The sequence below is a fragment of the Gymnodraco acuticeps genome, unplaced genomic scaffold, assembly GCF_902827175.1.
Source record: "Gymnodraco acuticeps unplaced genomic scaffold, fGymAcu1.1, whole genome shotgun sequence".
Taxonomy (NCBI): domain Eukaryota; kingdom Metazoa; phylum Chordata; class Actinopteri; order Perciformes; family Bathydraconidae; genus Gymnodraco; species Gymnodraco acuticeps.
This window is the reverse complement of record NW_022990940.1, coordinates 2440841-2466906: the sequence shown is the minus strand read 5'-3', so window position 1 is coordinate 2466906 and position 26066 is coordinate 2440841. Positions and strand designations below refer to the sequence as shown.

At 39.1% G+C, this 26066-nt stretch overlaps 1 protein-coding gene across 2 annotated transcripts in view; it reads left to right on the top strand.

Annotated features, from left to right (window-relative positions):
• The window catches only part of LOC117558416 (adenylate cyclase type 1-like), a 36604-nt gene extending 11326 nt beyond the window's left edge, over positions 1-25278 (top strand). Inside the window, exons 5-20 of one of the 2 annotated variants that reach the window (XR_004570831.1) lie at positions 9892-10019; positions 11159-11317; positions 11753-11894; positions 13032-13187; positions 15124-15321; positions 15880-15977; positions 16098-16182; positions 17035-17124; positions 17350-17609; positions 18325-18451; positions 18779-18895; positions 19004-19150; positions 19231-19329; positions 19444-19554; positions 19671-19795; positions 23303-23570. Coding sequence is in view for 1 of the 2 variants with exons in the window: in XM_034234609.1 (XP_034090500.1) it covers positions 9892-10019; positions 11159-11317; positions 11753-11894; positions 13032-13187; positions 15124-15321; positions 15880-15977; positions 16098-16182; positions 17035-17124; positions 17350-17609; positions 18325-18451; positions 18779-18895; positions 19004-19150; positions 19231-19329; positions 19444-19558; positions 19671-19795; positions 23303-23722 (2466 nt within the window). In the remaining variant the exon portion in view is untranslated. Of the gene's footprint in view, positions 1-9891; positions 10020-11158; positions 11318-11752; positions 11895-13031; positions 13188-15123; positions 15322-15879; positions 15978-16097; positions 16183-17034; positions 17125-17349; positions 17610-18324; positions 18452-18778; positions 18896-19003; positions 19151-19230; positions 19330-19443; positions 19559-19670; positions 19796-23302 lie in introns of both variants that reach the window. The other variant, XM_034234609.1, reaches the window with a different exon arrangement.
• The last annotated feature ends 788 nt before the right edge of the window (positions 25279-26066 follow it).

Below are 26066 nucleotides of genomic sequence, written 5' to 3'. Positions count from 1 at the left end.
GCCTTCGTGAAATCCGTTAATCCATGGGATTACAACTAACCCTTTTTTTCTTTCATAGAAGGTTTTACTTGGCCATGTTGGGAGCTTCTATTTTTAACCTGTTTGTTGACATGCACAAAATTAGAAGCAACTAAAAAGAGAGTGTCTCTCACTCAACTTATTTCTGTCAAATAAATGTCATTGCCTTTCCAATTAGTTCTGTATCAGTGACTCTACCTGGCTCTCGCATATCGGCAATCTGTCTTTTTTGCAAGTGAAACATTTTCCCCCAAGATGCTATTACCTTAAAGAAGATGATTCCATGCATTGCAACACATACACACACACACACACACACACACACACACACACACACACACACACACACACACACACACACACACACACACACACACACACACACACACACACACACACACACACAGAAGCACACAGGCAAACTCTCAGTTATAAGTCAAGTCACGTGAACCAGTTGATAGATATAATGTTTCACAGATGCTACAATTCATTAAGCTTAAAAATCACATTTTGTATCTTCTAGTTTGGCTAGAAGAAATGCATTCTTGAGCTATGTCAATTATATTGCCGTGGTGATTTATTTTCATTCTTTGGGTCAAAACTCAGTAGATTGGTCTGATCTCCACTTGGCTGCTACCTACTCTGAGCTTTGTGTTACCATGAAAAGCTGTCCCCAGCCATTGAACTTGTTATCAAATGCTCCATCCTTGCCCTGACCCAAAGCCCCACTCATTCTGATCCACTTTGGCAGGAAGTGGCATTGCCAGTGACTCATAGCTGTGGTCACTGTCGGCACACAGACTCCTCTCGTTCCATACGAAGAGCGGGCGATACCACATGGCCATTGGGCATCATCTCATAATACCATTCCAGCACCATCCCCACACCACCTGTCCACTCTTTGGACTTGTCAAGCTGCATGGGAAGATGGCCAGGAACGCAGTGTACTCCTAAAGTGCTGTTATAGTCGACTGTCTTCTCACCTCTATCTCTCCTCTCTCTTTCTCTCTCTCTCTCCTAAAGGCACTCAGACAATGTTTTTACATAAATGAAGATACACCTTATCACCTCAGTTAGCTAACAGACACATACCAGTTCTTGAATATGACTCATAATCACTTTCACACTTGATCTTAGGCATATGGTAAAAATAGACCTTTTGTGTTTGAGCATTAGAAACAGTTAGCAACTTTTGAACTTAGGTATTTTTAAACATTGCAATTTCATGTGAACACTTGTGATTTTTTTCCTCCACCTACAGTATATTCTCAGTCTATTCTATGAAGCTGAGAACAAGCAGTTACAAAAATAACTTTGCATTGTATCTTCCTATAAAGTCTATACGTATGTGTTAGCAACAGTTGCCTATTTACGCATCCAGCAGACATGTAGCAACATTAGCATTTATTGCTGGCAAATAAAAGCTCTATTTTGGTCTTTACCCCCTGAGGGAAGCATATGGCTGTTTAGTTTCTAAATGATCTACTGTGTGCTCCAGCCATTCAGTAACCTAGCCTGGCTGCTGTTTGGTGCTGTTCTGGTAGCATTAAGCGGGTTTTTTAGAACTTTTAGAGCGGCCTGCCTGCATGTGATTTTTCTCTCTGTGACTATGCCAGTAGTATGTGCATGTCATATTTTTGTTATAAATGACTGAAATAAAGCAAAAAGCCTTGGGTCAGTGGTCCAGTTTGGATTTCGAACTTGGTTGCAAGGAGTAAGAGCCAGCCAAAAACAAGCCCAACATATATCGCAATCCCAAATTGATGCAAAAATCAATGTGGAAGGATTTGAAAGGAGAGCTTTAGGCCCCATTTATACGGGAACGCAAACGAAAATGAAACAAATTCGATATCAAACCGTTCACACGCAATCGGCTCAATAAACGTGTCCGTTCGACCCGCTGTAGTACATATGCCGGGCCTGTAAGTGGCGCTGTAAATGGTAAATGGACTGTACTTATATAGCGCTTTATCCAGTCTTTAAGACCCCTCAAAGCGCTTTACATACTACATGTCATTCACCCATTCACACAGAGCAGTGTATGTTACTCTAGGAACTAACATGCATACACATTCACACACCATTGGCCATGCCATCGGGAGCAACTCAGGGTTAAGTATCTTGCCCAAGGATACATCGACATGTTGACTGCATGGGCTGGGATCGAACCCACAACCTTCTGGTTGAAAGACGACCGCACTCCCTCGCAGCCACAGTCGCCCTAGCTGTACTTCCGCCACAAAATACACCAAAAGCAGCGAAGAAGACCCCCGAGCATGGTTGCCCTTCTGTTTATTCTCCGTGGTGGATTTAGCAACATGTAGTTCATGTAGTTCTCCATGTCCACTTGTTGCTGATGGTTGTGGTAGAGGAGCTGTAGATTTTGCACTAACATCTGTAGCATGGTCAGTAGCAGTAGCAGTAGCTACTGACAGTAGCTGGGTCATTCCAGAATTGGAGGACATTTCATGTCCCCCATATAAAAAATCTAATAATCCATGCCCAAAATGCTAAAACATGCACTTGTTGTGTTAAACATACTTGTCTTGAGACGAAATGTATATAAAGTTGTAGAAAAAGTGGTTTAAAAATATTATTTTAATGATCAAATAGCTCTCGAACATTCCCTAAAATGGCATTTTTCTCTTGTCCCCGCTTCTTGGTGACCAACTTGCATGTCAAATATAACATTTAAAATAGGGATTTTATTTACTTTTTTTGGAATTATTCTATTGATATTTCTCCTGTAATGGTCAAATGTATTTGTTAAATCATAAACATATTTTAAATAACAGTAATTTTGCACAGAAGGTGTGTCCCTCAACATGCCCTGTTACCCAAACCTTTTTAGATTGGCAGAGGAAGTGAAAAAACTGTAAATCAGATGACACAGTGGAAGTTACATCAGCAAGCCATGTGCTACTACCATGGGTAGACCAAAACTAAGTCCTCTCTTTTATTTTTCATATTTTTACAATCTTTTCAGTCTTAAAAGAGTGTGGCACTCTGACCCACTCAACCCTGTTACTGATATTATCATAATAAAGCATATTAATTTCAAAGTTATCTTTCTTGCATTAGATATCCAAGTTTGTCCTTGCCTTGAAAGTAGCATTACATGCTACATCTAGCAATAATTCCTGAGGTTAAAGCTCAAATTAGCATTGATTTTCAACCATCTTACTTTCAACCCTGTTACTATAATTAGAGTAACATTGGTAATTCTTCATTGGAAAATATATATTTGATGCCTAGCTGGGCAAATCCCTTTTCTTTATGGTTTATTATCTGTTTTTCCTAAATACATAAAAAAAAATTATAAAATAAAAGGTTCATTTTTCAAAAATGTTGGTTTCTAAATTATCCTCCAATTCTGGAATGACCCAGCTACTGACCATGCTACAGCAGTGAGCAGCAGAGGTGGGGAGAGGCGGGGCTATGGCTTCATCGTTATCAGGAAAATAATCGAATAGGACGTACACACGGAGCCGTTTGGCCCCCCAGAGCGTTCCGTTTGCAGATCTATCCACCTTGGGACCCGTTATCATTTGAGGGGTCCGTTTCCGCGGATCCGTTACGGCCTCGTGTGAACGAACGGGCTATATGAAAGAGAAAAGTAGCAGATACAACCCGAACCGTATCCATGTAAACGGGGCCTTAATCTTCTCATTGTTCCTACAGAAGCTATTGGTTTCAATACCCATGTTGATAACACCTGGTAAGATATTTAGAAGGATAAGCCTGAGCTTAGAAACTCAGTGGAAATGGCAACACATTACATTCCATTATATGTTATTTGTTAGACTCTTTTATCCAAAGCTACTTACATACATTCAGTACTGTGGACAATCCCCACAGGAGCTATTTGGGGTGAAGTGTCTTGCCCAGGGACACAACGACATGCTGACTGCAGTGGGACTAGAACTTGCTACACCCTGATTCGAAGTCCACAGCCTCCTCATCGACAAATTAACATGAGCCATTAAAATCTAAAGTCTTTATTTTTGGACTATGCCATATAAGAAATTAACAGGAAACCCACTCACTTACATCAGCATTTGCAGTTTGATTCCCACCACCCACAAGAACACAAGCTGGGAGTGATTATACCTTTTTAGCACCAGGCTGACAATCTGCCGACTGTACTGTTAAGACAGAAGAAAAAAAGCACATACATCTCGGGAAAGCTTTAAAAATATATCACTACCCAAACTTGGTCTTTGGGGAAATAGTTAAATCAGTCTGGCATACAGAGCAGACACAATCATACAAGTGTGAAGGGACTGAGTTTACTGTTGGGTTTGGTCCAAACTCCACTGTCTTAGCATTTCATCCGTCAGTTTAAACTGTTTTTAATAAAATGTGTTTTTTAAAAGACTAACAAGAATGTAAATTATCACACCAACTTCTCACCCTATAAACACTTCCTTTCCCTGGCTGGGTTTCCTTCAGTCGGTCCAAACCTGAAACAACAGCTTCTGTAGCGAGGGGGACTCTGTTATTAATTTATGGTGGTTGTGATGCTATATAACATTAATAACTCTAGACTGGCTGTGCGTTTGTGTCTGTCTGCATGTGTGTATGCGCGCATACACACATGCAGAGTTTCACAAAGCTTTTCATTCTTGTCTCTCTTTTCTCTCCTCTCGCAACACCTCCCTGCATCACAGCTTTAAGACACCTCCGCTCCTTGTTTCTCAGCTTTTTGATTGACATGCAGCAGCCTACTTCCCTCAACTGTGTCTTTTAAGCCCCGTGGTTCTCTACACCCTCTGCACTCTCTTCCTCACTTGTGTTTCCATTTTTAGGATGGCTCAATGATGTATCGATTGCCTCATCCCCAACACGTTACAGTTCCCCTCACTCTCGCACATATATGACTGTGAAGGTTTACAGAATATCCTGCATCACATATGCAGGGAATGAATGCATGCTTAAGTTTACATAATACATTTTTTAAGCTACATAATACATTGCCATATTTGCATTATGGGTCTATTTAATCTGTGCTACTATTTTGTTTAACAATTCACCCAAGCATATCTGACAAATAGTTATCAGAAGTATTTATCCCTGTTTAATCCATTAGTACTTAATTAAAGGTAGGGTAGGTAATTCACTTCAGAAACACTTTTTGTTATATTCCATGGAATGCTCTTAACATCCCGATAGCAATGAATAAATTAAATGCTTTGACAATAAATATACAAATATTTCATCTGTGGAAGCCGTGGCGCTGTAAAAAGCAAATCCAATTATCTGAGTCGGCCCGGCTAAAATAACTGGACGACCTACCTGCCTGTCAGCCTTCCATCTCGTGCACAAACTTATCTCGTGCCCTCATTGGTCATGTGCGCGTTCATGTGTGTTGGAGGAGGAGCTCTGTAAGGAAGTCTGAAGGAAGGGGCAGATTTGTTTCGGTTGTGTACTTTCAAATTCTAGCGCACTCGAGCTGGTTTCTCCATTCTTACCTACCCTACCTTTAAGTGTAAAGAACTTGAGAGTAAACTGAGATGGTGTATTTTCAATTGGGATTTCTTCAGGAGCTCACAAAAACAGTGAAAGAATTTTTTTAACTTTTGTACTGTTCCCATTCTCCAAAAAGTAAACTTTTAAAAACTGTTCCAACTTCTTTGTAGATGTGCATTTTAGTACATTTGCATGTTTATATAACACAAATCCTACGCCAAGAAATTATAACAAATACAACTGCTAAGGATACCAATAAATGTGGATTATTCTTAAATTAGGCACAAGGACTGCTAACTGCCCACACTGTGACAGCAGCCTGCCAGAAACTAAAGTCTGGGTGTAAACACGACTCAAAGAACCCTGTTTGGGTTTGTCTCGTGAGCAGGTGCAAGGATCTCTGTCAAGTCCTGCAGTTCCCTCTGACGCCTGTGTGCTGAACACTGTGGGCTCAAGATAAATCCAAGCCAAACAAGCCATTTTAGAATCTTATCTGAGCAGTAAGAGAGGGACAATGCTTCTGTTTCAGTAAAAATAGAAGGATGATGTTTGTCATTGCAGTGAGCATACCATAAAGAAACTAGCACTTATATAAGTTGGCAAACTCACATGAGGCAGATTTTAAAAAGGAAGGTCAAATTTGAAGTGGCAGAGGCCAAGACAAGAAATGAATGTGTTTTTAAGGTGTTCCTAAATATTGTGTAAGAGAAAGGTTACTTACAGACACAAATTATATTAAGTATTTTACAATTAAACTACACAAATGACGTTGCTGAGGGGTCCAAAAATATGTTAACAGCACCCCAAGTAGTTTTTCTTTCATCTTTTAATCATTTGAAGAAAACCAAGAAGTCCTTCTTGTTTTCTATTCCAACCAAGTGTTCTGAAAATCAGTGCCATCTTTATAAATACAACACTTTTGGACTGCTGAACATTCTTTGTTGTATTCTTCATCTTTGTATCTGTTAAATATATCTACATTAATATGTTTACTTAACAGATCTACAACACCTGCTCGTTCCAACCCACCAGTTTGTGGTGGGTGGAGGAAGTGTTAATATATTATTCATTTGTTGTCGCACATAAATTATTGCATGTTAATTTGAATCAATAAAAGAGCTGGGTGACTAAAAGGGAAAAATCCTGTGAATTCCTGCATGCAGGCGGAGATTCAGATAAATCTGTGGAGCCTGGGAAATGTTTATAAAAAGATTTCGCCCTTGCAATGAATCATTGTCTGCCTTTATCGATAACATGTGGACATTATATAATAATTGTAAGGTAGGCTGGAAAATGTTTGACTAACAAAAGCAATGGCCTAATATAAAATGCATTAAATACTGGGATTGGTTATACTTTGAGCTAAGAGAAGTGTTTAATCTCTGCTATAAATCTACCTGTTCAATCAGTCAGAGAAGGGCCAGTACAAAGATATACAGCTTCAATCACACGTCTGTCTGTGTCCATTCAACCTCCCCGAGCTACAGGAGTGGAAGCCCTAATCTTTAGCCACATCAATAATATGTACAGAGCACTGATCTTTGTCTCTGTGTTGACAAGACAGAGCGTGGCGTGTACTGCTGTCTCCTTTGAGGAATTGTAGGAAATTAACTGCTGCTACTCTCAGCTGGCTCGTCCTTTTTTTTAATAATCATTTACTAGATTACCCATCCCTGTCGCTGTGTCCCTTTTGGTATCGCCCTCTTTGTCTGTGTATGCTGAATGATTGCTAATTTATATCACTGAAAGCATTTGGTTGTCTGTATTTAAGGTCCCTGCACACTAGACTTTTGATAATGCTGCTCCCATATATTCTGACCTCACCGAAAACACATAAACTATCCAAAACATTTTAAGAATGTCTTTCCTTCTTAAAAGAAAGTGTGATTAGGTGTCAATTCTACCTGTCTCTAACACTCAAAACCCATCTTGACCACCCAGATTGTCCACAATGCTTCAGTCACATGACGTTGGTAATCCTGCCTGCAGGACTGAATCAGCCCCTAAGCCTTTCACATTGCAGATTAGCAGAGACTCTGTAAGTACCAGGGCTTTCCCCCACTTCCTGGAGCTCCAACTATATCTCACTGTAGGGCCATCTGCTCCACCGTGACCTGAGTAACCACAAATAGACCTCATTGGCTTTGTTACAGTGAACAGGTTTTTAATAGAAGATGGGAAAGACCTGGAGAGGATAGCAGTCTAGTGTCAAGTTTATAGATCAAGATTCAGTTCAAAGGACATTTAACATTTCAAGTGCTGTTTTGTGCACCTGTCTTGTATGAGGATGAGTATGATGGAGTGACGTAACTCTCAAAATAGTAAAGTAAAACAAAAGCTCTGTATTTTCCGTGCTCAATTACAGAAAAACAACAGCTTTGAAGCTAGGATATATTGTGGTCGTTTTATCACTGAGATAATTAAAGTGACTGTAGGTTGGATATTTTGTAGATGAAGGAAAGATAAGAGATGGAACTTTGTTGATCTTCATAAAGGAAATGAATGAAGAAATAAAGCAGTACAATAAACAAACCAGGGACATATGCAAGAGTAAATACAGATATTTAGGAAATGATACTTCATGCAATTAAAGATACATAATGGAAATGGTAAACCGTAAAATAACTAATACCATTGTGGTAAATAAATAGATAATTAATATTGTGTTAGTTCATATGAAATAAGAAACCTGTATATTTAAGGAAAATCAGGACAATATTTGAACATAATTAAAGCTCAAAAGTCTATACAACATGCATCTCTCTTTTACTGTTTCTGAGCGCTTTTCTAAGTTTTTATTTTACATTACATTTCCTTTCATTTGGAAAGCTTTTATCCAAAGCGACCTACAATAAGTGCAACAGCCATAGAGATTCAAACTCGGGACAAAGAGGAAAGTGCAGATATACAGTATTCACTTCAAGCAAGTTAAACCATTGTAAGTGCTGGTGAATTATACAAGGCCTAAATTGTTATTATTTGTATGCTTCTATTTTTTTCTCAAGAATGTACCAAGGAGCAGCAGCAAAGTGCATCTGCAAAACAGATGCATTTTCAGTTTGCAACGGAGAATCTGCATTTTACATGTGCCTCCATGCATCTAAGCTACACAGGACAAATAGTTTCCCTTTTTTCCCTGAAACACACATGGCTAACATGTTAAAAATAGAGCGTCTTGTCTTCTGCCCACCATTGTGCATAATTACGAGTCTTTGCTCTCCACATGCATGGCCAGCGATCCTATTACCTCCATGGAAACAATAAAGGGTTATGAGAAGGTGTCCACGGTAACCTGGTCTCCCTGGTGAAATCTCTGTCTGTTGCTCATATCCTCTAATAATGGATTATATTTGTAAGCCGCCTTTTTATGCCAGTCCTTACTGTCCCCAAAGACTGAGAGAGTGACTCACCTTTTTCCCTAAAGTGAGACTGATCTGTTGATTGCATTGTGGGAAACATTTTAGCGTTAGTTTGAGATTAAGTCTCAAGAGTTTGCATGTAATAATGAACATGCTTTACAAGTATCAGTCCATGTGGTGATGTGGTCATATATGTTGTACAGTATAACTGTTGTTGTTTAACTGTCTTATCGGTTGTCTCTTAGGTTGTGTACCTATATTTATTTATATATGTCTCTTAAACCTAGAGTCTATGAGATGGGTTCTATAAGTGTAACTTTCTCTCTGTCATTTGGTCTTTTTGCACTGCACAGCAGGTGTTGACAGTGGCATAGATTTATGTGTGCGCTGTTGCAGCCATAAAACAATATATTAATCAAAGTGCAACAGGCTATTTCTATTAATAGCTTTTCAAATGGGCAACACTTCCTACAGTAGGCGACTGCTTTACTGAGAAACAGGGACGTGCTGCTCTCAGGAAATGAACCACTGAGAAAAAGGTGTATACTCTGTTTTAAATTGTTTAAACTAACAAGATATCATTAATTAGCTCTATCCTGCTGCTGAAGAAAGCATATTCTTCATTCTAAAAAAAGCTTTTAATCAGTGTAATTTGCCTAAAATCTTGCTGAATGACATATTATAAACACGATTTTTTTTTATAAGTGAGTTACAAATGAAAGTAAAATGATAAATATAGATTTGAAGTGCCTTATCTCCTGCACCATGAACTCAATCATGCTTTCAGAAAATGATACAATGATGGATATAAATCAGTGTAATGGATAAACTGTAATTAAACGTCAGACTTTTTAACTGCTCTCAGAAACCACTGCTGCTACTAGGATTAAACTAAAGTGATGATGCCTGACTGATCTGACCATGATGATACGAGGTTTGATCCTAAGAGAGATAGTAGGTGTTATAGCACTGGTGATAAAACTGTTCTGTAACTGACCCCTCTTGGAGGAATGCAGGGAGTCACAATATCCTTTTTGATTGGCAGGAGAACCACTGTCGCAGGATTAAGATCCTGGGGGATTGCTACTACTGCGTGTCTGGACTGACCCAACCCAAGGCCGACCACGCCCACTGCTGCGTAGAGATGGGTCTGGACATGATTGACACCATAACGTGAGTCATCATATTATAGTTCTTTATTTAGCAGTATAACATGTATTAATATTAGTTAAACTATAACGGGTTCTATGGGTTTAAACACATGAAACCACTATTTTCTGTCTTTATTTCCTATCGGTGTGGTAGAAATCTGCCCTTTGATATGTATTCTTTCCTTAACACACTGTTTAACTGAGTCCATGTTGAGAGATTTCTTGGAGGGAAGCAGCCTGAGTGGCCATGTGTGCTGTGAGCAAATTCTAACACTGAACATCTGACTGCGCAGAACTTCAATTGACTGAGAACAGGAAAGGCTTTAATGGAAAAATAAAATAGGCTCTTTTATTGAGCTTGTTTTTCTCGCATAGCCTGCAGGGTTTCAAAGGAGGGGGAAAGACAACTAAAAGAAAGTGAGTGATTAAGGTGCAGTCGAAGATTGAATCAGAAACTTTGATTCCTTGGAAATACGTTTTTCTTAAACACTGATTAAACAATGCTCAACTTGGCAGTCCCTTTTGTTCTTTGACGTTCAAAGCGTTATATGATTGTTTTCAAGTACATCCACAGATAATGATAAAGATATGGGATTGCATTCTAAGATTGGAACATTTTCAAAGAGATTGGAAAATAAATTAAAATAGGAATTTAATTAAATTAAAATGGACAGAGATAAAATAATCGGGTGTAAAATAAATCCCAAATGAACGACTATAAACATTTTTAAATATTAAGACGTTATGACAACAATGTTTGTTTGTGTAACACTGATGATTGTGTATAAACTTACAATTATAAAAGTAGTGGTCCAACCTATGATGGTTTAACTTTAAAACATATAAGGTTGGTTTGCCGACTGCTTGAGAACCCTTTCATATTATCTATAATGATACAGCTTATGAAAGAGACAATCCTCTAACACAGTTTCCTATTATTTTTGTCTATTAAGTTTGAGAGACATAGGTATTATTAGTATATGTATCATTTAGAAAATGTACAGTGCTTGTGTACAGTAATGTATTATTAATGTCCCAATGTTATTTTGGGTGTTTTTTTATGCTTCCTTTGTATGTTCAGTCTAATTATACATAATGATTTAGAATATAGATATGACCTTAAAACCTTTCTGTAACACTTAATGTCTTCTGCCCTTTCAGGTCAGTCGCTGAGGCCACTGAAGTCAACCTCAACATGCGCGTGGGCCTGCATACAGGTCGGGTGCTTTGTGGAGTACTCGGGCTCAGAAAATGGCAATATGATGTTTGGTCCAATGATGTTACCCTAGCCAATGTAATGGAGGCGGGAGGACTACCTGGGTCAGTATTTGACATTTTAAATCAAATAAAGCCTCAATAGCTGTGGAAAGTAATTCTGTGATCTGGAAATGGCACGTGAAATGTACAGTGAGGTGTGAATCATTTCAATATTGTCCTGTATCAAAGTCTGTCCTAATGCTAGTGCTTTTAAATGCTTTTAATTGATTAAGACAGATCAGGAGGAAAGAAAAACTCCTGAGGAAACAAGGAGTCTAACTTTAACTACAAAGGTCACATGTTTGCATAACAATAGAATGACTTAGAAAGCTAAGGTGGAATAGCTGGAATTTTTAATAGAGTTATTTTGACAGTCTCTAGCAACCCTCCTCTGCAGATAACCTGCTTGGAACTGTTTGTGTTGAATGCCCCTCACTGCTGCATCAGAGAGGCTGTCAGTAGTGTTGTGTATAATCCTGTCCCACCTCTGTCCCACAGGAAAGTTCACATAACCAAATCTACGCTGGAGTGCCTAAATGGAGATTATGAAGTGGAGCCTGGAAACGGTCACGAAAGGAATGCCTTCCTCCAAAAACATGAAATTGAAACCTTCTTTATAGTGCCATCTCACCGACGGAAGGTATGGTATTATAATTCTGTGCCAAGGAATTAATCACCTGTAATTTAGCTTTTAGCAGAAACAAATGATAGAATTACACTTGCAATAAAGCCTTGGCCTTAGTTGAACCATTTTATTTCTAGACAGTGCGTAGACCTTGACAAAGCTGTAGCCGTATGCTAATCAGCATTGACTATAAATGAATTAGTTAGTAGGTCAGATTAAGAAAGCTGTTGACCTGTCTTAAACCCTATGCAAGACAACGATGAAACAAATTAAACAAAAACAAGGTGTTGACTAAAGAATATAGTATTATATAATGGAGCTCTCACACATTTGTAGTTGAGCTGACATCTCTTCCAGCCGGTTATACATTGGACTGGAGCTAGAGGCCTGTGGCATCTATCATCTCCAATCGGCACAGTCTTACAAACGGAGATATATGTGTGTGTGTGTGTGTCAGTGCATACACATAAACATGCACATCTTCAACAGCCACAAGCAACTGGAGAGGGAATTTCAGTCTTGGTTTAGTATTCCTCTCCTCTCTCCTTTCCTCTCCTCTCCTTTCCTCTCCTCTCCTCTCCTCTCCTCTTATTCATTGCATAAGGTTTAATAGTATGCAATATAAGCTTGAACATAGGTCACTTAGGTCCTTATATGAACCTGTAATATCCCGGTTAGGTGTTTTTTTCTTTGCTATGTAGACTTTGCTAATCCTCTTAATGCAGTTGATGGTTAGACTGCATGAGAGGCATTGCTCACAGAAAGATGTGCCCTAACTAAGCTGCATTAGGAAGCCTGCTATCACTCTCCTATTGTGCCTTTTATTACTCCTGCTTTGGGACACACCTCCTATGATGTGTGGACAACAAAACATATATTTCTTGCTATAAATGAGAATTCCTCAAAGTCTTGAAACTATTCCTAATCTTAATCACTCTCTCTAAATGAGCTATATAAAAAATGAAGGCAGCAGTCCTTAAACTATTACTCACATTATGGATATATTTAAACCACCATCTAATACTAATTGAGCTGTTAAAATGATTGCATGCTTGTGTGTGCATGTACTGTCCAATCCACTTACATAATATATATATAACTGTGTAGGGTATCATGACTAAATCTTTGTTCCCGTTTCTTATCTGGTGGCAGATATTCCCAGGATTGATTCTTTCGGATATAAAGCCCGCCAAAAAGATGAAGTTCAAAACTGTGTGCTACTTACTAGTGCAGCTTATGCACTGCAGGAAGATGTTCAAGGCTGAGATTCCCTTCTCCAATGTCATGAACTGCGAGGACGGTGATAAGGTATAAACGCTCAGTGTCTGTGTTGACGGTTCTGTGTTTGTTCGTGCTGTGATTTATGTACATTGAGACCAAAATGTATTCAGAAGTCAGAATGTCTAGAGTGTTCTGTTTGATAATGCTTGTTTCACTTACCTGGTTTCCCAAATGCCCCTAAATATCTTTATTTACACTACAACCAGATTTGTTGTTGTTTTTATGCAAGATATTAGAACATAACATTACATTTAGATGTGAAAACTATAGCTAAGAATATCTCTAGGCAAATTATCCCTTTAAAATTAAGATTTTATTGACAGAAATGTAGTCGTCAAAATATACATGTTGATCAGTAAAACTATATATGGCATTCACAGGATGTATACTTTATAGTAAGCAGCTAGGGAGTGATGGTAACCTCTGTCAGACACCAACGTACTATGTCCCCTTGAATAAACTGTGACACTGGAAATCTGGCAACATGTCAAAGAACTTAGTTGATCTTGTGTGCCTGAAAAAAAATCCTGTGGCTTGGCAGCTTTACAATTATTGCAGCAACTGTTTTTGTCCAGATTTTCACATGTGTGTCATTGTGGGGACAACTAAATAACTAAACACGTATAAAGGGACTTACTTATACCCCAAAATCGTCCATATATATTTCAGAGTTAAGACTAACAAAAGGACCCAGTTTCATCTTCAGGCTTTTATAATGTGGCCCTCAGTGTCTGCATCTAGTATGTCTTAACCTCACACTGTCTCCTCCAGAAGGCAGATTAGTATAAAATGAAAGACAAATGGAAAAGTGCTGACAGGTTAAATCATCATGCACTTCTATTGAATGGAAATGTTGCATTCAGACCACACACACTCGAATTGTTTGAAAAGACATGCATTCATGGCACGGAGGGGAGCAATATGAGGGAAAAGGGTAGACTGAATAGGATTTTTGATGCATCAGACATGGCCGCCTGATGCTACGTTGAGCATAATATGGGATATAAGGACAAGTAAGCATCTAACGTTCACTGTGCTGCTGCTTCATGAATAACAAAATGAGAGTGTGAGAGAGGCACCGAGAAATAATGGATGGAAATGGAGGGATAAAGGAAGAAGAAAAACTGGATGAAAGAAAAAACAGATACATGAAGTAAGGGAAGAAGAAAATAGGAAAGAAGGAAGTAAGGATGGATGACCGAGGAAGAAAAGCCGGAATCAAGGCAGATTACACAACATCAGAAAAGGATAGAAGAGAGAAAGGATATATAGACTGGAGCAGGAAAAGAAAGGAAGGGGAGAAAGGAGGTAACTGAGGAATAATAGATAGAAACAGGTAGGGTAACGTAGGATACACAGAAGCATGAAGAGAAGCAGGAAATAAGGAAAATGATATGAAAGCAGGGAAGGAAAAAGGAAGAAAGAATATACTGGAACACAGAAGTAAGAAGGAAACAGGGAGAGAAAGCAGGAAGTAAGGAAGAATACACAAGGACAGAGAGAACAAGGAGAAAATCAAGGAAGTCAATGAGCTGTACACATTTATGTCATGTCATGAACAGTCTGGTGATCATAGCTCCCCCTTTGCCAGCCTGCTGTGAAACAGCTACACAATTCCTCCAGCACTTACTAACATGCACACACACACACCCACGTACACACACACACAAACAACCACTCGATGATAACTATCTGGCTTTGCTCCAATGCCCAATGTTTCGCAATGCTGGGCTGCCGAAGACACTCAGACACAGTGGGCTGCATTTAGTAATGAAGTTTAGTGTGAAAGCAATGTCCTTATTTTAAAGTATAATCAGCTGCCCGTGTTTATTGTTGACTCTTATTCACCCTTGTTCCCAATATGATAATACTCCAGTAGGGCAGAGAATACAGCGCTGTGTTTATCACACTGTTGTTTCTCAACTTCTGCATATTCAGTGAAGATTTCGTTTTTTATCTAAAGCGGAGAGCAATGCGAACGGCTCCACAGAAGCTGAGGAACCGTCCCAATGCGAACCAGGCTACTGTGATCCAGAGCAGTCCCAGAACCCGGGTCAACCGCTACATCGGGCGACTGATCGAGGCCCGCCAAACCGAGTCAGACACGGCGGATCTCAACTCCCTCACACTCATGTACAAGTCCCCTGAGCGAGAGACGAGGGTGAGGGAGACACATACTGTACCTGTAAAGTCAGATTTAAAGGTCACCTATTGTGCAAAATCCACTTGTTCATGTCTTTTATACATAAACATGTGTCCCCTCTGTGTAAAGAGATTCTGAAAGTTTCAGGGGAAAAGATTCGCTCACTTTTTGTCCTGATCCATTTATATAAAAACCTGTCTGAAAATGAGCTGATCAGATTCTGGCCACTTTGTGATTTCATAAAGATTTTTTGGCTTGTGTAGCCATTAGCCAATAACCAACCAAGGTAACACCCCCCCCCCCATTGTGTTCTTTTTAACCAAATATCTCTCAGAGGGGAGGGGCTCCTTATGTTCATCTAAAGTAACAGACAGAGAATCAGCACTTTTGAAACAGGGCTGAAACAGAGGGGATTATGGGATGCCACCATGCATGATCTGTTTGGTATTTCGAGCCAAACACTTCAGAGACATGTTTTGTATATATCTGAGACCTATAATATATTGATGAAAAACAGTATAATAGGGGACCTTTAAAGGGATATGTTGTTACTCACTCTTATCTCTCTGGCATTAGTACCACCAGGTTCCTGATGAGTACTTCACCAGCGCTGTGGTTCTCTCCCTGATCCTAGCTGCCTTGTTCGGCCTTGTCTATCTCCTCATCATACCACAGTATGTACAGCAGATTCTGTGTAATCTTCTCTCTATTGCTTTCTCTTTCTCTATTTATCTCTTAATTATTCAGGTCTTTGACCCCCTCCATCTGTTTCTCCTATTTTATTCTCGTCTCAGGGGCACAGTGGTTCTTGTCCTTCTCGTCTTCTGCATCTGTTTCCTAGTAGCTTGTATCATGTACCTGCATATCACTAAAATACAGGTAAATACAGCTGCTCCCTCATTCACTTTTGAATCACACTTTAACTTCATCTCTTGTATTTGATGGCTAACAGAGGTGGCTAGTTTCTTCTTTAGATTTGTTGTCCCTTAAAGGTGGGGTAGGTAATTTTGGAGAAACCAGCTCGAGTGGGCTTGAATTTGAAAATACACAGCCGGAGAAAATCTGCCACTTCCTCACAGAGTCCCTCCTCCAACACACACGAACGCGCACATGACCAATGAGGGCACGAGATAAGTTTGTGCACAGATGGAAGGCTGACAGGCAGGTAGGCCATCCAGTTACTTTAGCCGAGCCGGCTAAAATGATTGGTCGTGCGTTTTACAGCACTACGGCTTCAACAGATGACATTTTTTATGGATTTGTTGTCAAAGCACTTAAGATATTCATTGCTATCGGGATGTTAAGAGCATTCCATGGAATATAACAAAAAGTGTGTCTCGAGCCGGTTTCTCAAACTTACCTCCCCCACCTTTAAGAGGAATATGTAAATGTTTTTTATAAAGCCAAGTCCATATTGATTCAGTATTCATTGGCTTGAAGATTAGTTTCCAAGCCCCAGTGCTGTCTGTTTCCCTTGAGGTTAATGGTCTTCCTCAAAGCTCCTGACCTCATCCTTTTTCTTTTACACGTTGTTGCTTTTACATATTACTATTCTTCCTCTCTTTCTCTTTCTGTATTCTCTTGGCTTACTTACCCCATACACTTATAAGCATGTATCTGTTTCCAGTTCCTTTCCTTATACTATTCCTACTATTCTTATTATTTATTACAATAACAATATCTTATTGTGTCCGTCTCCTTTATCTAACTTGTCCTTGTTTTGTCTCTCAGTGTTTTCCAGGATGCCTGACCATCCAGATTCGCACTGCTCTCTGTATTTTCATAGTTCTCTTAATCTACGCTGTGGCCCAGGCATGTGTGGTAAGTAAAGGCAATAGTAAAAATGTCATCCAACCAAATATGAATATAAAAACAATGCCTCCATGTCTTGTAATTGTACTTCCCTTTTCTGGTTAGACAATGTTATGCTTGTAAGCACATTTTTACTGCAGCTCTAATACATGGTTTCAGTTGTACATAATACAAAAAAGCTTGAAAATGTAAGATCACTGTCATCTGTATGCACATGCTGTTTGCCTCTGTCAGGTGGGCTGTATGCCCTGGTTGTGGATACGTGCCAACAACAACAGCTCCATCATCATCGTTGATTCTGACGTGGCCAACCACACGATGGAGGAGCTGCCTTGTGATGGTGCCCGCTACGCCTTTCTGTCCTGTGTAGTGGGCACACTCACCCTGGCACTTTTCCTGAGGGTTTTCTGGCTGCCAAAGATGATGCTAATGCTCGTTCTGGGGGTGCTGTATGTCACCGTGTTGGAGCTCAGCGAATTTCGAAAGACTGAAGGGTGAGCAGATCGCAGCACAACATGAACACAATCACCAAACACACAATCATGCAAGACAGTACTTTTTTATTTGTCATTTCCTGAAGCTAATGGAGGCAGCGATTGGCTGTGAGTGTCAAGCAATGCTTGTTTTCTCTTGTTGTATCCAGAGAACGGATAGATAACCAGGAGTTTGGAAGAACATTTACAGTACATGTTCTGAGATGTATGTGTGTGGAGGAGTCTTTGCTTGTCTGTAGCCCACACACTCTTTCATTTTCCACTCTTTGAAGCAGCACATGTGCTCATTAGTTCCAAATCAGAAGCCTGAAAGGACATTGTGGGCTGGATGTTGGTAGCGCGTTAGCTGTTTAAACCCAGTACTGAGGGCCTGGCCAATGTTATTGGATCTTAGATCATAAATGTGCTCCTAAAAAAATGATTATGTTGAATTTGTTTAGGGTTCTTTGGATATAAGATCTTGTTTAAAAAGCTCACTTTGTTTAGATTAGTCTGTTATATAATCATAAATAAAATGGTATGTATCAACATTTCATTTCTTCCAATATGATATTTGTCCTCACATAAAATGAAACGGAAATAGTTTTTTTCAATATGTTTTTAATAAAACCTTACTCATGATTGTTCATAAAACTGTGTGGGGTCCATTCATCCCTCATGTGTAGTTTCCTGTGTGGTCCAGTCCAGTGCTGACTTGTGTTGGTCTCTTCCACAGTGGGGGGTCCTTCCACATCCGGGGCTATGAGCCCATCCTGTCTCTGTTGCTCTTTGTCAGTGCCCTGGCCCTCCACTCCAGACAACTTGACCTCAAACTGCGCCTGGACTTTCTATGGGCTGTGCAGGTGAGGACTTGTGTCCTGTGTGGATGTTAAGAGGCTTACATCTCATTATCATAATGCTTTAATAGAAAGGGCTGTAGAAATGCTGACATTATTGATTTGATTAAGTGGAATTACTAAAGCTGAATTTACAGCTTCTCATTTTCTAGTTATTTAATAAGCAGCATTTGTCATATAATGTATCCAGGTCTATTTAAAAACCAACTATGAAACAAACACTCCATGTTATAAGACTCTTGTGTTTTTCTACTGACTCCTTGTGGTGAAAATGTGGAATTAGCTGCAGTACTAATTGCTGTGTATTTTTCTGTGGTCTATATTTGCTGTCAGGCGGAGGAGGATAGAGATGGCATGGAGAAAGTCAAACTGGACAACAGGAGGATCCTCTTCAATCTTCTCCCCGCACACGTGGCTCAACACTTCCTGTTGTCGAACCCGAAGAATATGGTGAGCCTCGCTAATAGACACACAGGTAGATTAACAGACAGAAGACAAAAATAAATCAGAGACCTCAAAGGAAATACTGTTATACTGTATTTTTTCGTTTTACATCAGGATCTTTACTATCAGTCCTACGCACAAGTTGGTGTCCTGTTTGCCTCAATCCCAAACTTCAACGATTTCTACATCGAGCTGGATGGCAACAACATGGGAGTGGAGTGCCTGAGATTACTGAATGAGATCATCGCTGACTTTGATGAGGTGGGATGTTGATTTCTTGACTTTGAATTTGAATTTGAAATGTGTTGCATTGTGTGTTTATCTGAACGCATGTTTTTCAGCTCATGGATAAGGGGTGCTACAAAGACATCGAGAAAATCAAAACCATTGGCAGCACTTACATGGCGGCTGTAGGCCTCGTCCCACCCGTTTGTGACAAGGTGACACATAGTTTCTGTGCACTTATCTGATTGGATATATTACCTCATTATGAAGACAAAATGAGAGATCATGTAATGTACACATATTTACTGACCTGTGTGCCTCCTCTTTAGGAGAAAATATCTGTTTACGACCATCTGAGCACAATAGCAGACTACGCCATCGAGATGTTTGACGTTTTGGATGAAATCAACTACCAGTCATACAATGAGTTTGTGTTGAGAGTGGGTACGTCCACCCTTGTTTTAACCCCTTAGTGCAATCACATAGTTAATGACAATGAGAAATCTAACTGGACATTCTTTTTGTATTTGTTTAACACGATCTTCTGTTTGCATAGGTATCAATGTGGGTCCAGTGGTTGCAGGGGTGATTGGGGCGCGGCGACCTCAGTATGACATCTGGGGGAACACAGTCAATGTGGCCAGCAGGATGGATAGCACTGGAGTACCGGGAAAAATACAGGTATCTAACATACTTCATAATATTTAATTAATTTAATATGCAAAGCTAGTTTACAAACAATGCTTGAACTACATAAAAAGTGTAAGATAAATAAACCACATTGTCTTTTGCTTCCAATTTTGAAAAGATGGTTAAAGGTGGGGTAGGTAAGTTTGAGAAACCGGCTCGAGATACACTTTTTGTTATATTCCATGGAATGCTCTTAACATCCCGATAGCAATGAATATCTTAAGTGCTTTGACAAAAAATCCATAAAAAAAGGTCATCTGTGGAAGCCGTAGTACTGTAAAAAGCACGACCAATCATTTTAGCCGGCCCGGCTAAAGTAACTGGATGGCCTACCTGCCTGTCAGCCTTCCATCTGTGCACAAACTTATCTCGTGCCCTCATTGGTCATGTGCGCGTTTGTGTGTGTTGGAGGAGGGGCTCTGTAAGGAAGTGGAAGATTTTTTCTGGCTGTGTATTTTCAAATTCTAGCGCACTCGAGCGGGTTTCTCCAAAATTACCTACCCCACCTTTAATAAACATTTTAATTAAATGATAACATTTTGACATATTTGATGTTAAGATAGGGAAGTAAATAATAATACCTAAATATACACACCGAGTGTTTCATTTTTTATATATTTGATTGAGTTTATGCCATTAATAGGGATTCAAGGATCACCTATTGTCATTCTGCAACACAGGGTTATAAAACAAAGTGTAGTTGTAGTTCGGTATGAATTGTAACAAAACAGCACAAAGTACTTTTTTATATTGAGAGCTCACTGGACTAAATAGGCTTTTTTGAGACATATTTACAGGTTATACTGCATGACTTTTTAAGAGCCGACAGCCATAGTAATGGTACTCCTGTCGAAAGAGAACCAAAGTATTGAACTTTCTTTCAATCTTTAGTTTTACTGCTCATATTGCATCAACATACAAGAGGGAGGAGGAAATGTTGCAGCAGGTTGAACAAATTGGCATATGTGACTAACAGGCGTTATCAGTAGACTTAAGAAGTGTCTTTTTGAACCCCATGGATGAGGCGACTGATGCTCAATTCCCCTGATTCCCGATAGTTCAACACAATATGGCAAGACATATTGCACTGAGTTGTATGTGTGCTTTGGAAACAAGTTACTGTAAAAACATCACAAAGAGGACTTAATGTATGGTGCATATATTATGTAGATATCCAGGAAGACATTCATCCACACAGAGGAGAGCACATACATTGCTTAAGCACATCCAATAAGTACACTGCATCAAGTGCACAACTTAGTCCTTTAGCTTTAGCCTCCAAACACTCCATCTACATTGACACAGTATCTCTAGACCACAGAAACTTTGGTGCGGGGTCAGGTTACCAGCGTCTATCAGGCACACATTACCGTTCTACGGCTCTTTTTGTAATTTTTTAACTACATTTAGAGTTTTACTCTGAGAAATATCAGCTTTAGCAGCACGTCTCCCAGATACTCCCGGTCTCAAAAACACGATGCACTTCAAATAGCTTTGTAGCCTGCATCTTTATCAGCGTTCAACTTTTACTTGATCTGCGAGTTTAAATACATCCTGTTTCAAGTTGTTTGCCTTACTCAATAAGCTTACAGTGATTGCAACCTGCCTTTTTAGATATATTCACTTTGATATGCAGATTATACTTTTTGTAAATAGCTAAAAGCTGTAAACTATGTTGTATCTTGTACAGTGTAAAGTTGGGTGATTGAATATTTTGTAATAAAGACAATATTGGTGTATAAAATATAAAAAGAGTATTAATATAAAGAAGTAGGTGTTTAAAGGTTAAGTAAAGCTGTTTATTTGATTTGTTGGATGAGCCATATCAGGATTTCAAATCTAAATCGCAATATTTACATGTTGTCCCTCAAACGCAGCACAGCAAACTAACAGCTTGTAACAAATATAACTTTTTATTGGAAGTTAATCATGTTACTTATAGTCTATAACATTTTATTTCTCACAACTTAGTTTATGGCTCTCGAAATAACAATTTTTACTCCAAAATATGGCAGATAATTACAGTTTATTTAGCCAAACGGTGAGCTTCCACTGCCCAAAGCCAGATGAATGTCAACATGTCACAAACAAACTGAACGGGGGCCAAAAATGTTTTCCCAGCGTTAATGTAGTATTTGTCTTGGGTTCACTCAGTGTAACAGTTCAGTCAACAAACACCTGGCTTGCTCAATAATTTTCAGTCCAGTACAGTATTGGAATACATTTTGCTTGGGAATTAAATGAACAAATTCTGGTCAGTTTTTATAAAAGTTGCGTTTACCAGAAAAATACTTTAAAGTACAGCTGTTGTTTTTCTTGTCATGGTAAGTTCCCTGACTTCAAGCCTAAGTGGACATGAAGCAATGAAGGGAATTCAAGGTGAATGAAATAACACAAATAACACTCCCCCTTGAGTCATCAGTGATAAAAAGGGTCAAGATGAGTCAATCAGGTTCAGGCATTCATTAATGACACAATTTCAATAACCATGAAAACAGTATATTATTTTCGTCTTATCATTTATTTTCCACATCTATTTAATTTATGTTTTATTCCCAATTAAGTGTTCTGGGAGGAAAAAATATATAAAGACAGTGATTTAGGTTAATGTAATGTTGATCTCAAGAAAACTGTTCTTAAAAGATCTACTGAATTTTTAACCCAAGCAAATATTCATTAAAGACAGGGGAGGTAAGTTTGAGAAACCGGCTCGAGATACACTTTTTGTTATATTCCATGGAATGCTCTTAACATCCCGATAGCAATGAATATCTTAAGTGCTTTGACAAAAAATCCATAAAAAAAGGTCATCTGTGGAAGCCGTGGTACTGTAAAAAGCACGACCAATCATTTTAGCCGGCCCGGCAAAAGTAACTGGATGGCCTACCTGCCTGTCAGCCTTCCATCTGTGCACAAACTTATCTCGTGCCCTCATTGGTCATGTGCGCGTTTGTGTGTGTTGGAGGAGGGGCTCTGTAAGGAAGTGGCAGATTTTTTCTTGCTGTGTATTTTCAAATTCTAGCGATCTCGAGCTGGTTTCTCCAAAATTACCTACCCCACCTTTAATAAACATTTTAATTAAATGATAACATTTTGACATATTTGATGTTAAGATAGGGAAGTAAATAATAATACCTAAATATACACACCGAGTGTTTCATTTTTTTTATATTTGATTGAGTTTATGCCATTAATAGGGATTCAAGGATCACCTATTGTCATTCTGCAACACGGTTATAAAACAAAGTGTAGTTGTAGTTCGGTATGCTACACAAAAAAAACATGAAAAACAGAACAAACCAGTAGTACTTTCCTCTAGTTCATTTTTGGAATTTGCATCAGCAACAAAAACAATGGCGCATTCTGTGTGACGATAATAGGTCATCTTACCATATTAGATACTATCAAACAATGTCCATCAATGTCAATCAACACCTCCCAGTCAGGATCATTTTGTGAATAGATACACATGTATGTTTCCTTATTTTAATAACACAGGTGACTGAAGACGTGTTTCGCCTGCTAAACACCAACTATGACCTGGTGTGCCGGGGAAAAGTGAGTGTCAAGGGGAAAGGTGAGATGCTGACCTACTTCCTGGAAGGCAAGGTTCAGGGCGTGGGCACGGTGACCACCTCTTCAGTGGTGCGTTCTGCCAGCCTGGCGCGGCGGATCCACTCCTGCGGAAAGACGAGCGTCCCGACCAATCTGGTCAGTGTCTCCTCCGCTGCCAGCCTGACCGTGTACGCCAGCATGAGCAGCACCATACAGATGAGCACGGCCAACAGCAGCAACAGCCAAGCGATATGCCTGCCCTCACCCTTTGTGCCCGCAGTGGGTGAGGTGGATGAGGAGGACATAGAGATGACACATATTGAGATAGAGGCTGTGGCAGCTGTTGCAGATGTAGCAGTGTAGGAAGACACAAATATAAACACTGAATACAGTAATGAAAACCCTGGTGGAAGGCCTAAAGAAGACAGGGCTGTCCAGGTATGTCCTTTAAATCCTGAGCTACTGGCACAACCCAGAATGTGCTCATTCAGGATATGAACTTCCAAATAAATGATATGGTGAAATGGACAATCATGCTCGATTTAGGGGTTTTTATCTGCTTCCTACTCATGGAAGTCAAACAGAAAGACATCCGTATTCTCAAGTCCTCTTTCTAACATCTCTATAATAACAGATGATTTGTGTTGTTCCTGGGATTCACTCAGATCCAGGTATAATGTGCATCTTTGTTTTCTAAGTGGAGCATATTCCATGTACAAGAGATATGTGCATTGATATCCAGAAAAAGACTGATCATGCTATTGCACTGTCTTTCTGATTATGCCAAGGATACATTGCATTATTTACAGTGTACAACGGTGTTGTTTCTTTTTGGTGTGTGTAAGCATGCATGTGTGTACTTATGAGTGTGTGTATGCATGTGTGATTTATTCTGAATTGTAACAAAACAGCACAAAGTACTTTTTTATATTGAGAGCTCACTGGACTAAATAGGCTTTTTTGAGACATATTTACAGGTTATACTGCATGACTTTTTAAGAGCCGACAGCCATAGTAATGGTACTCCTGTCGAAAGAGAACCAAAGTATTGAACTTTCTTTCAATCTTTAGTTTTACTGCTCATATTGCATCAACATACAAGAGGGAGGAGGAAATGTTGCAGCAGGTTGAACAAATTGGCATATGTGACTAACAGGCGTTATCAGTAGACTTAAGAAGTGTCTTTTTGAACCCCATGGATGAGGCGACTGATGCTCAATTCCCCTGATTCCCGATAGTTCAACACAATATGGCAAGACATATTGCACTGAGTTGTATGTGTGCTTTGGAAACAAGTTACTGTAAAAACATCACAAAGAGGACTTAATGTATGGTGCATATATTATGTAGATATCCAGGAAGACATTCATCCACACAGAGGAGAGCACATACATTGCTTAAGCACATCCAATAAGCACACTGCATCAAGTGCACAACTTAGTCCTTTAGCTTTAGCCTCCAAACACTCCATCTACATTGACACAGTATCTCTAGACCACAGAAACTTTGGTGCGGGGTCAGGTTACCAGCGTCTATCAGGCACACATTACCGTTCTACAGCTCTTTTTGTAATTTTGTAACTACATTTAGAGTTTTACTCTGAGAAATATCAGCTTTAGCAGCACGTCTCCCAGATACTCCCGGTCTCAAAAACACGATGCACTTCAAATAGCTTTGTAGCCTGCATCTTTATCAGCGTTCAACTTTTACTTGATCTGCGAGTGTAAATACATCCTGTTTCAAGTTGTTTGCCTTACTCAATAAGCTTACAGTGATTGCAACCTGCCTTTTTAGATATATTCACTTTGATATGCAGATTATACTTTTTGTAAATAGCTAAAAGCTGTAAACTATGTTGTATCTTGTACAGTGTAAAGTTGGGTGATTGAATATTTTGTAATAAAGACAATATTGGTGTATAAAATATAAAAAGAGTATTAATATAAAGAAGTAGGTGTTTAAAGGTTAAGTAAAGCTGTTTATTTGATTTTTTGGATGAGCCATATCAGGATTTCAAATCTAAATCGCAATATTTACATGTTGCCCCTCAAACGCAGCACAGCAAACTAACAGCTTGTAACAAATATAACTTTTTATTGGAAGTTAATCATGTTACTTATAGTCTATAACATTTTATTTCTCACAACTTAGTTTATGGCTCTCGAAATAACAATTTTTACTCCAAAATATGGCAGATAATTACAGTTTATGTTGCCAAACGGTGAGCTTCCACTGCCCAAAGCCAGATGAATGTCAACATGTCACAAACAAACTGAACGGGGGCCAAAAATGTTTTCCCAGCGTTAATGTAGTATTTGTCTTGGGTTCACTCAGTGTAACAGTTCAGTCAACAAACACCTGGCTTGCTCAATAATTTTCAGTCCAGTACAGTATTGGAATACATTTTGCTTGGGAATTAAATGAACAAATTCTGGTCAGTTTTTATAAAAGTTGCGTTTACCAGAAAAATACTTTAAAGTACAGCTGTTGTTTTTCTTGTCATGGTAAGTTCCCTGACTTCAAGCCTAAGTGGACATGAAGCAATGAAGGGAATTCAAGGTGAATGAAATAACACAAATAACACTCCCCCTTGAGTCATCAGTGAAAAAAAGGGTCAAGATGAGTCAATCAGGTTCAGGCATTCATTAATGACACAATTTCAATAACCATGAAAACAGTATATTATTTTCGTCTTATAATTTATTTT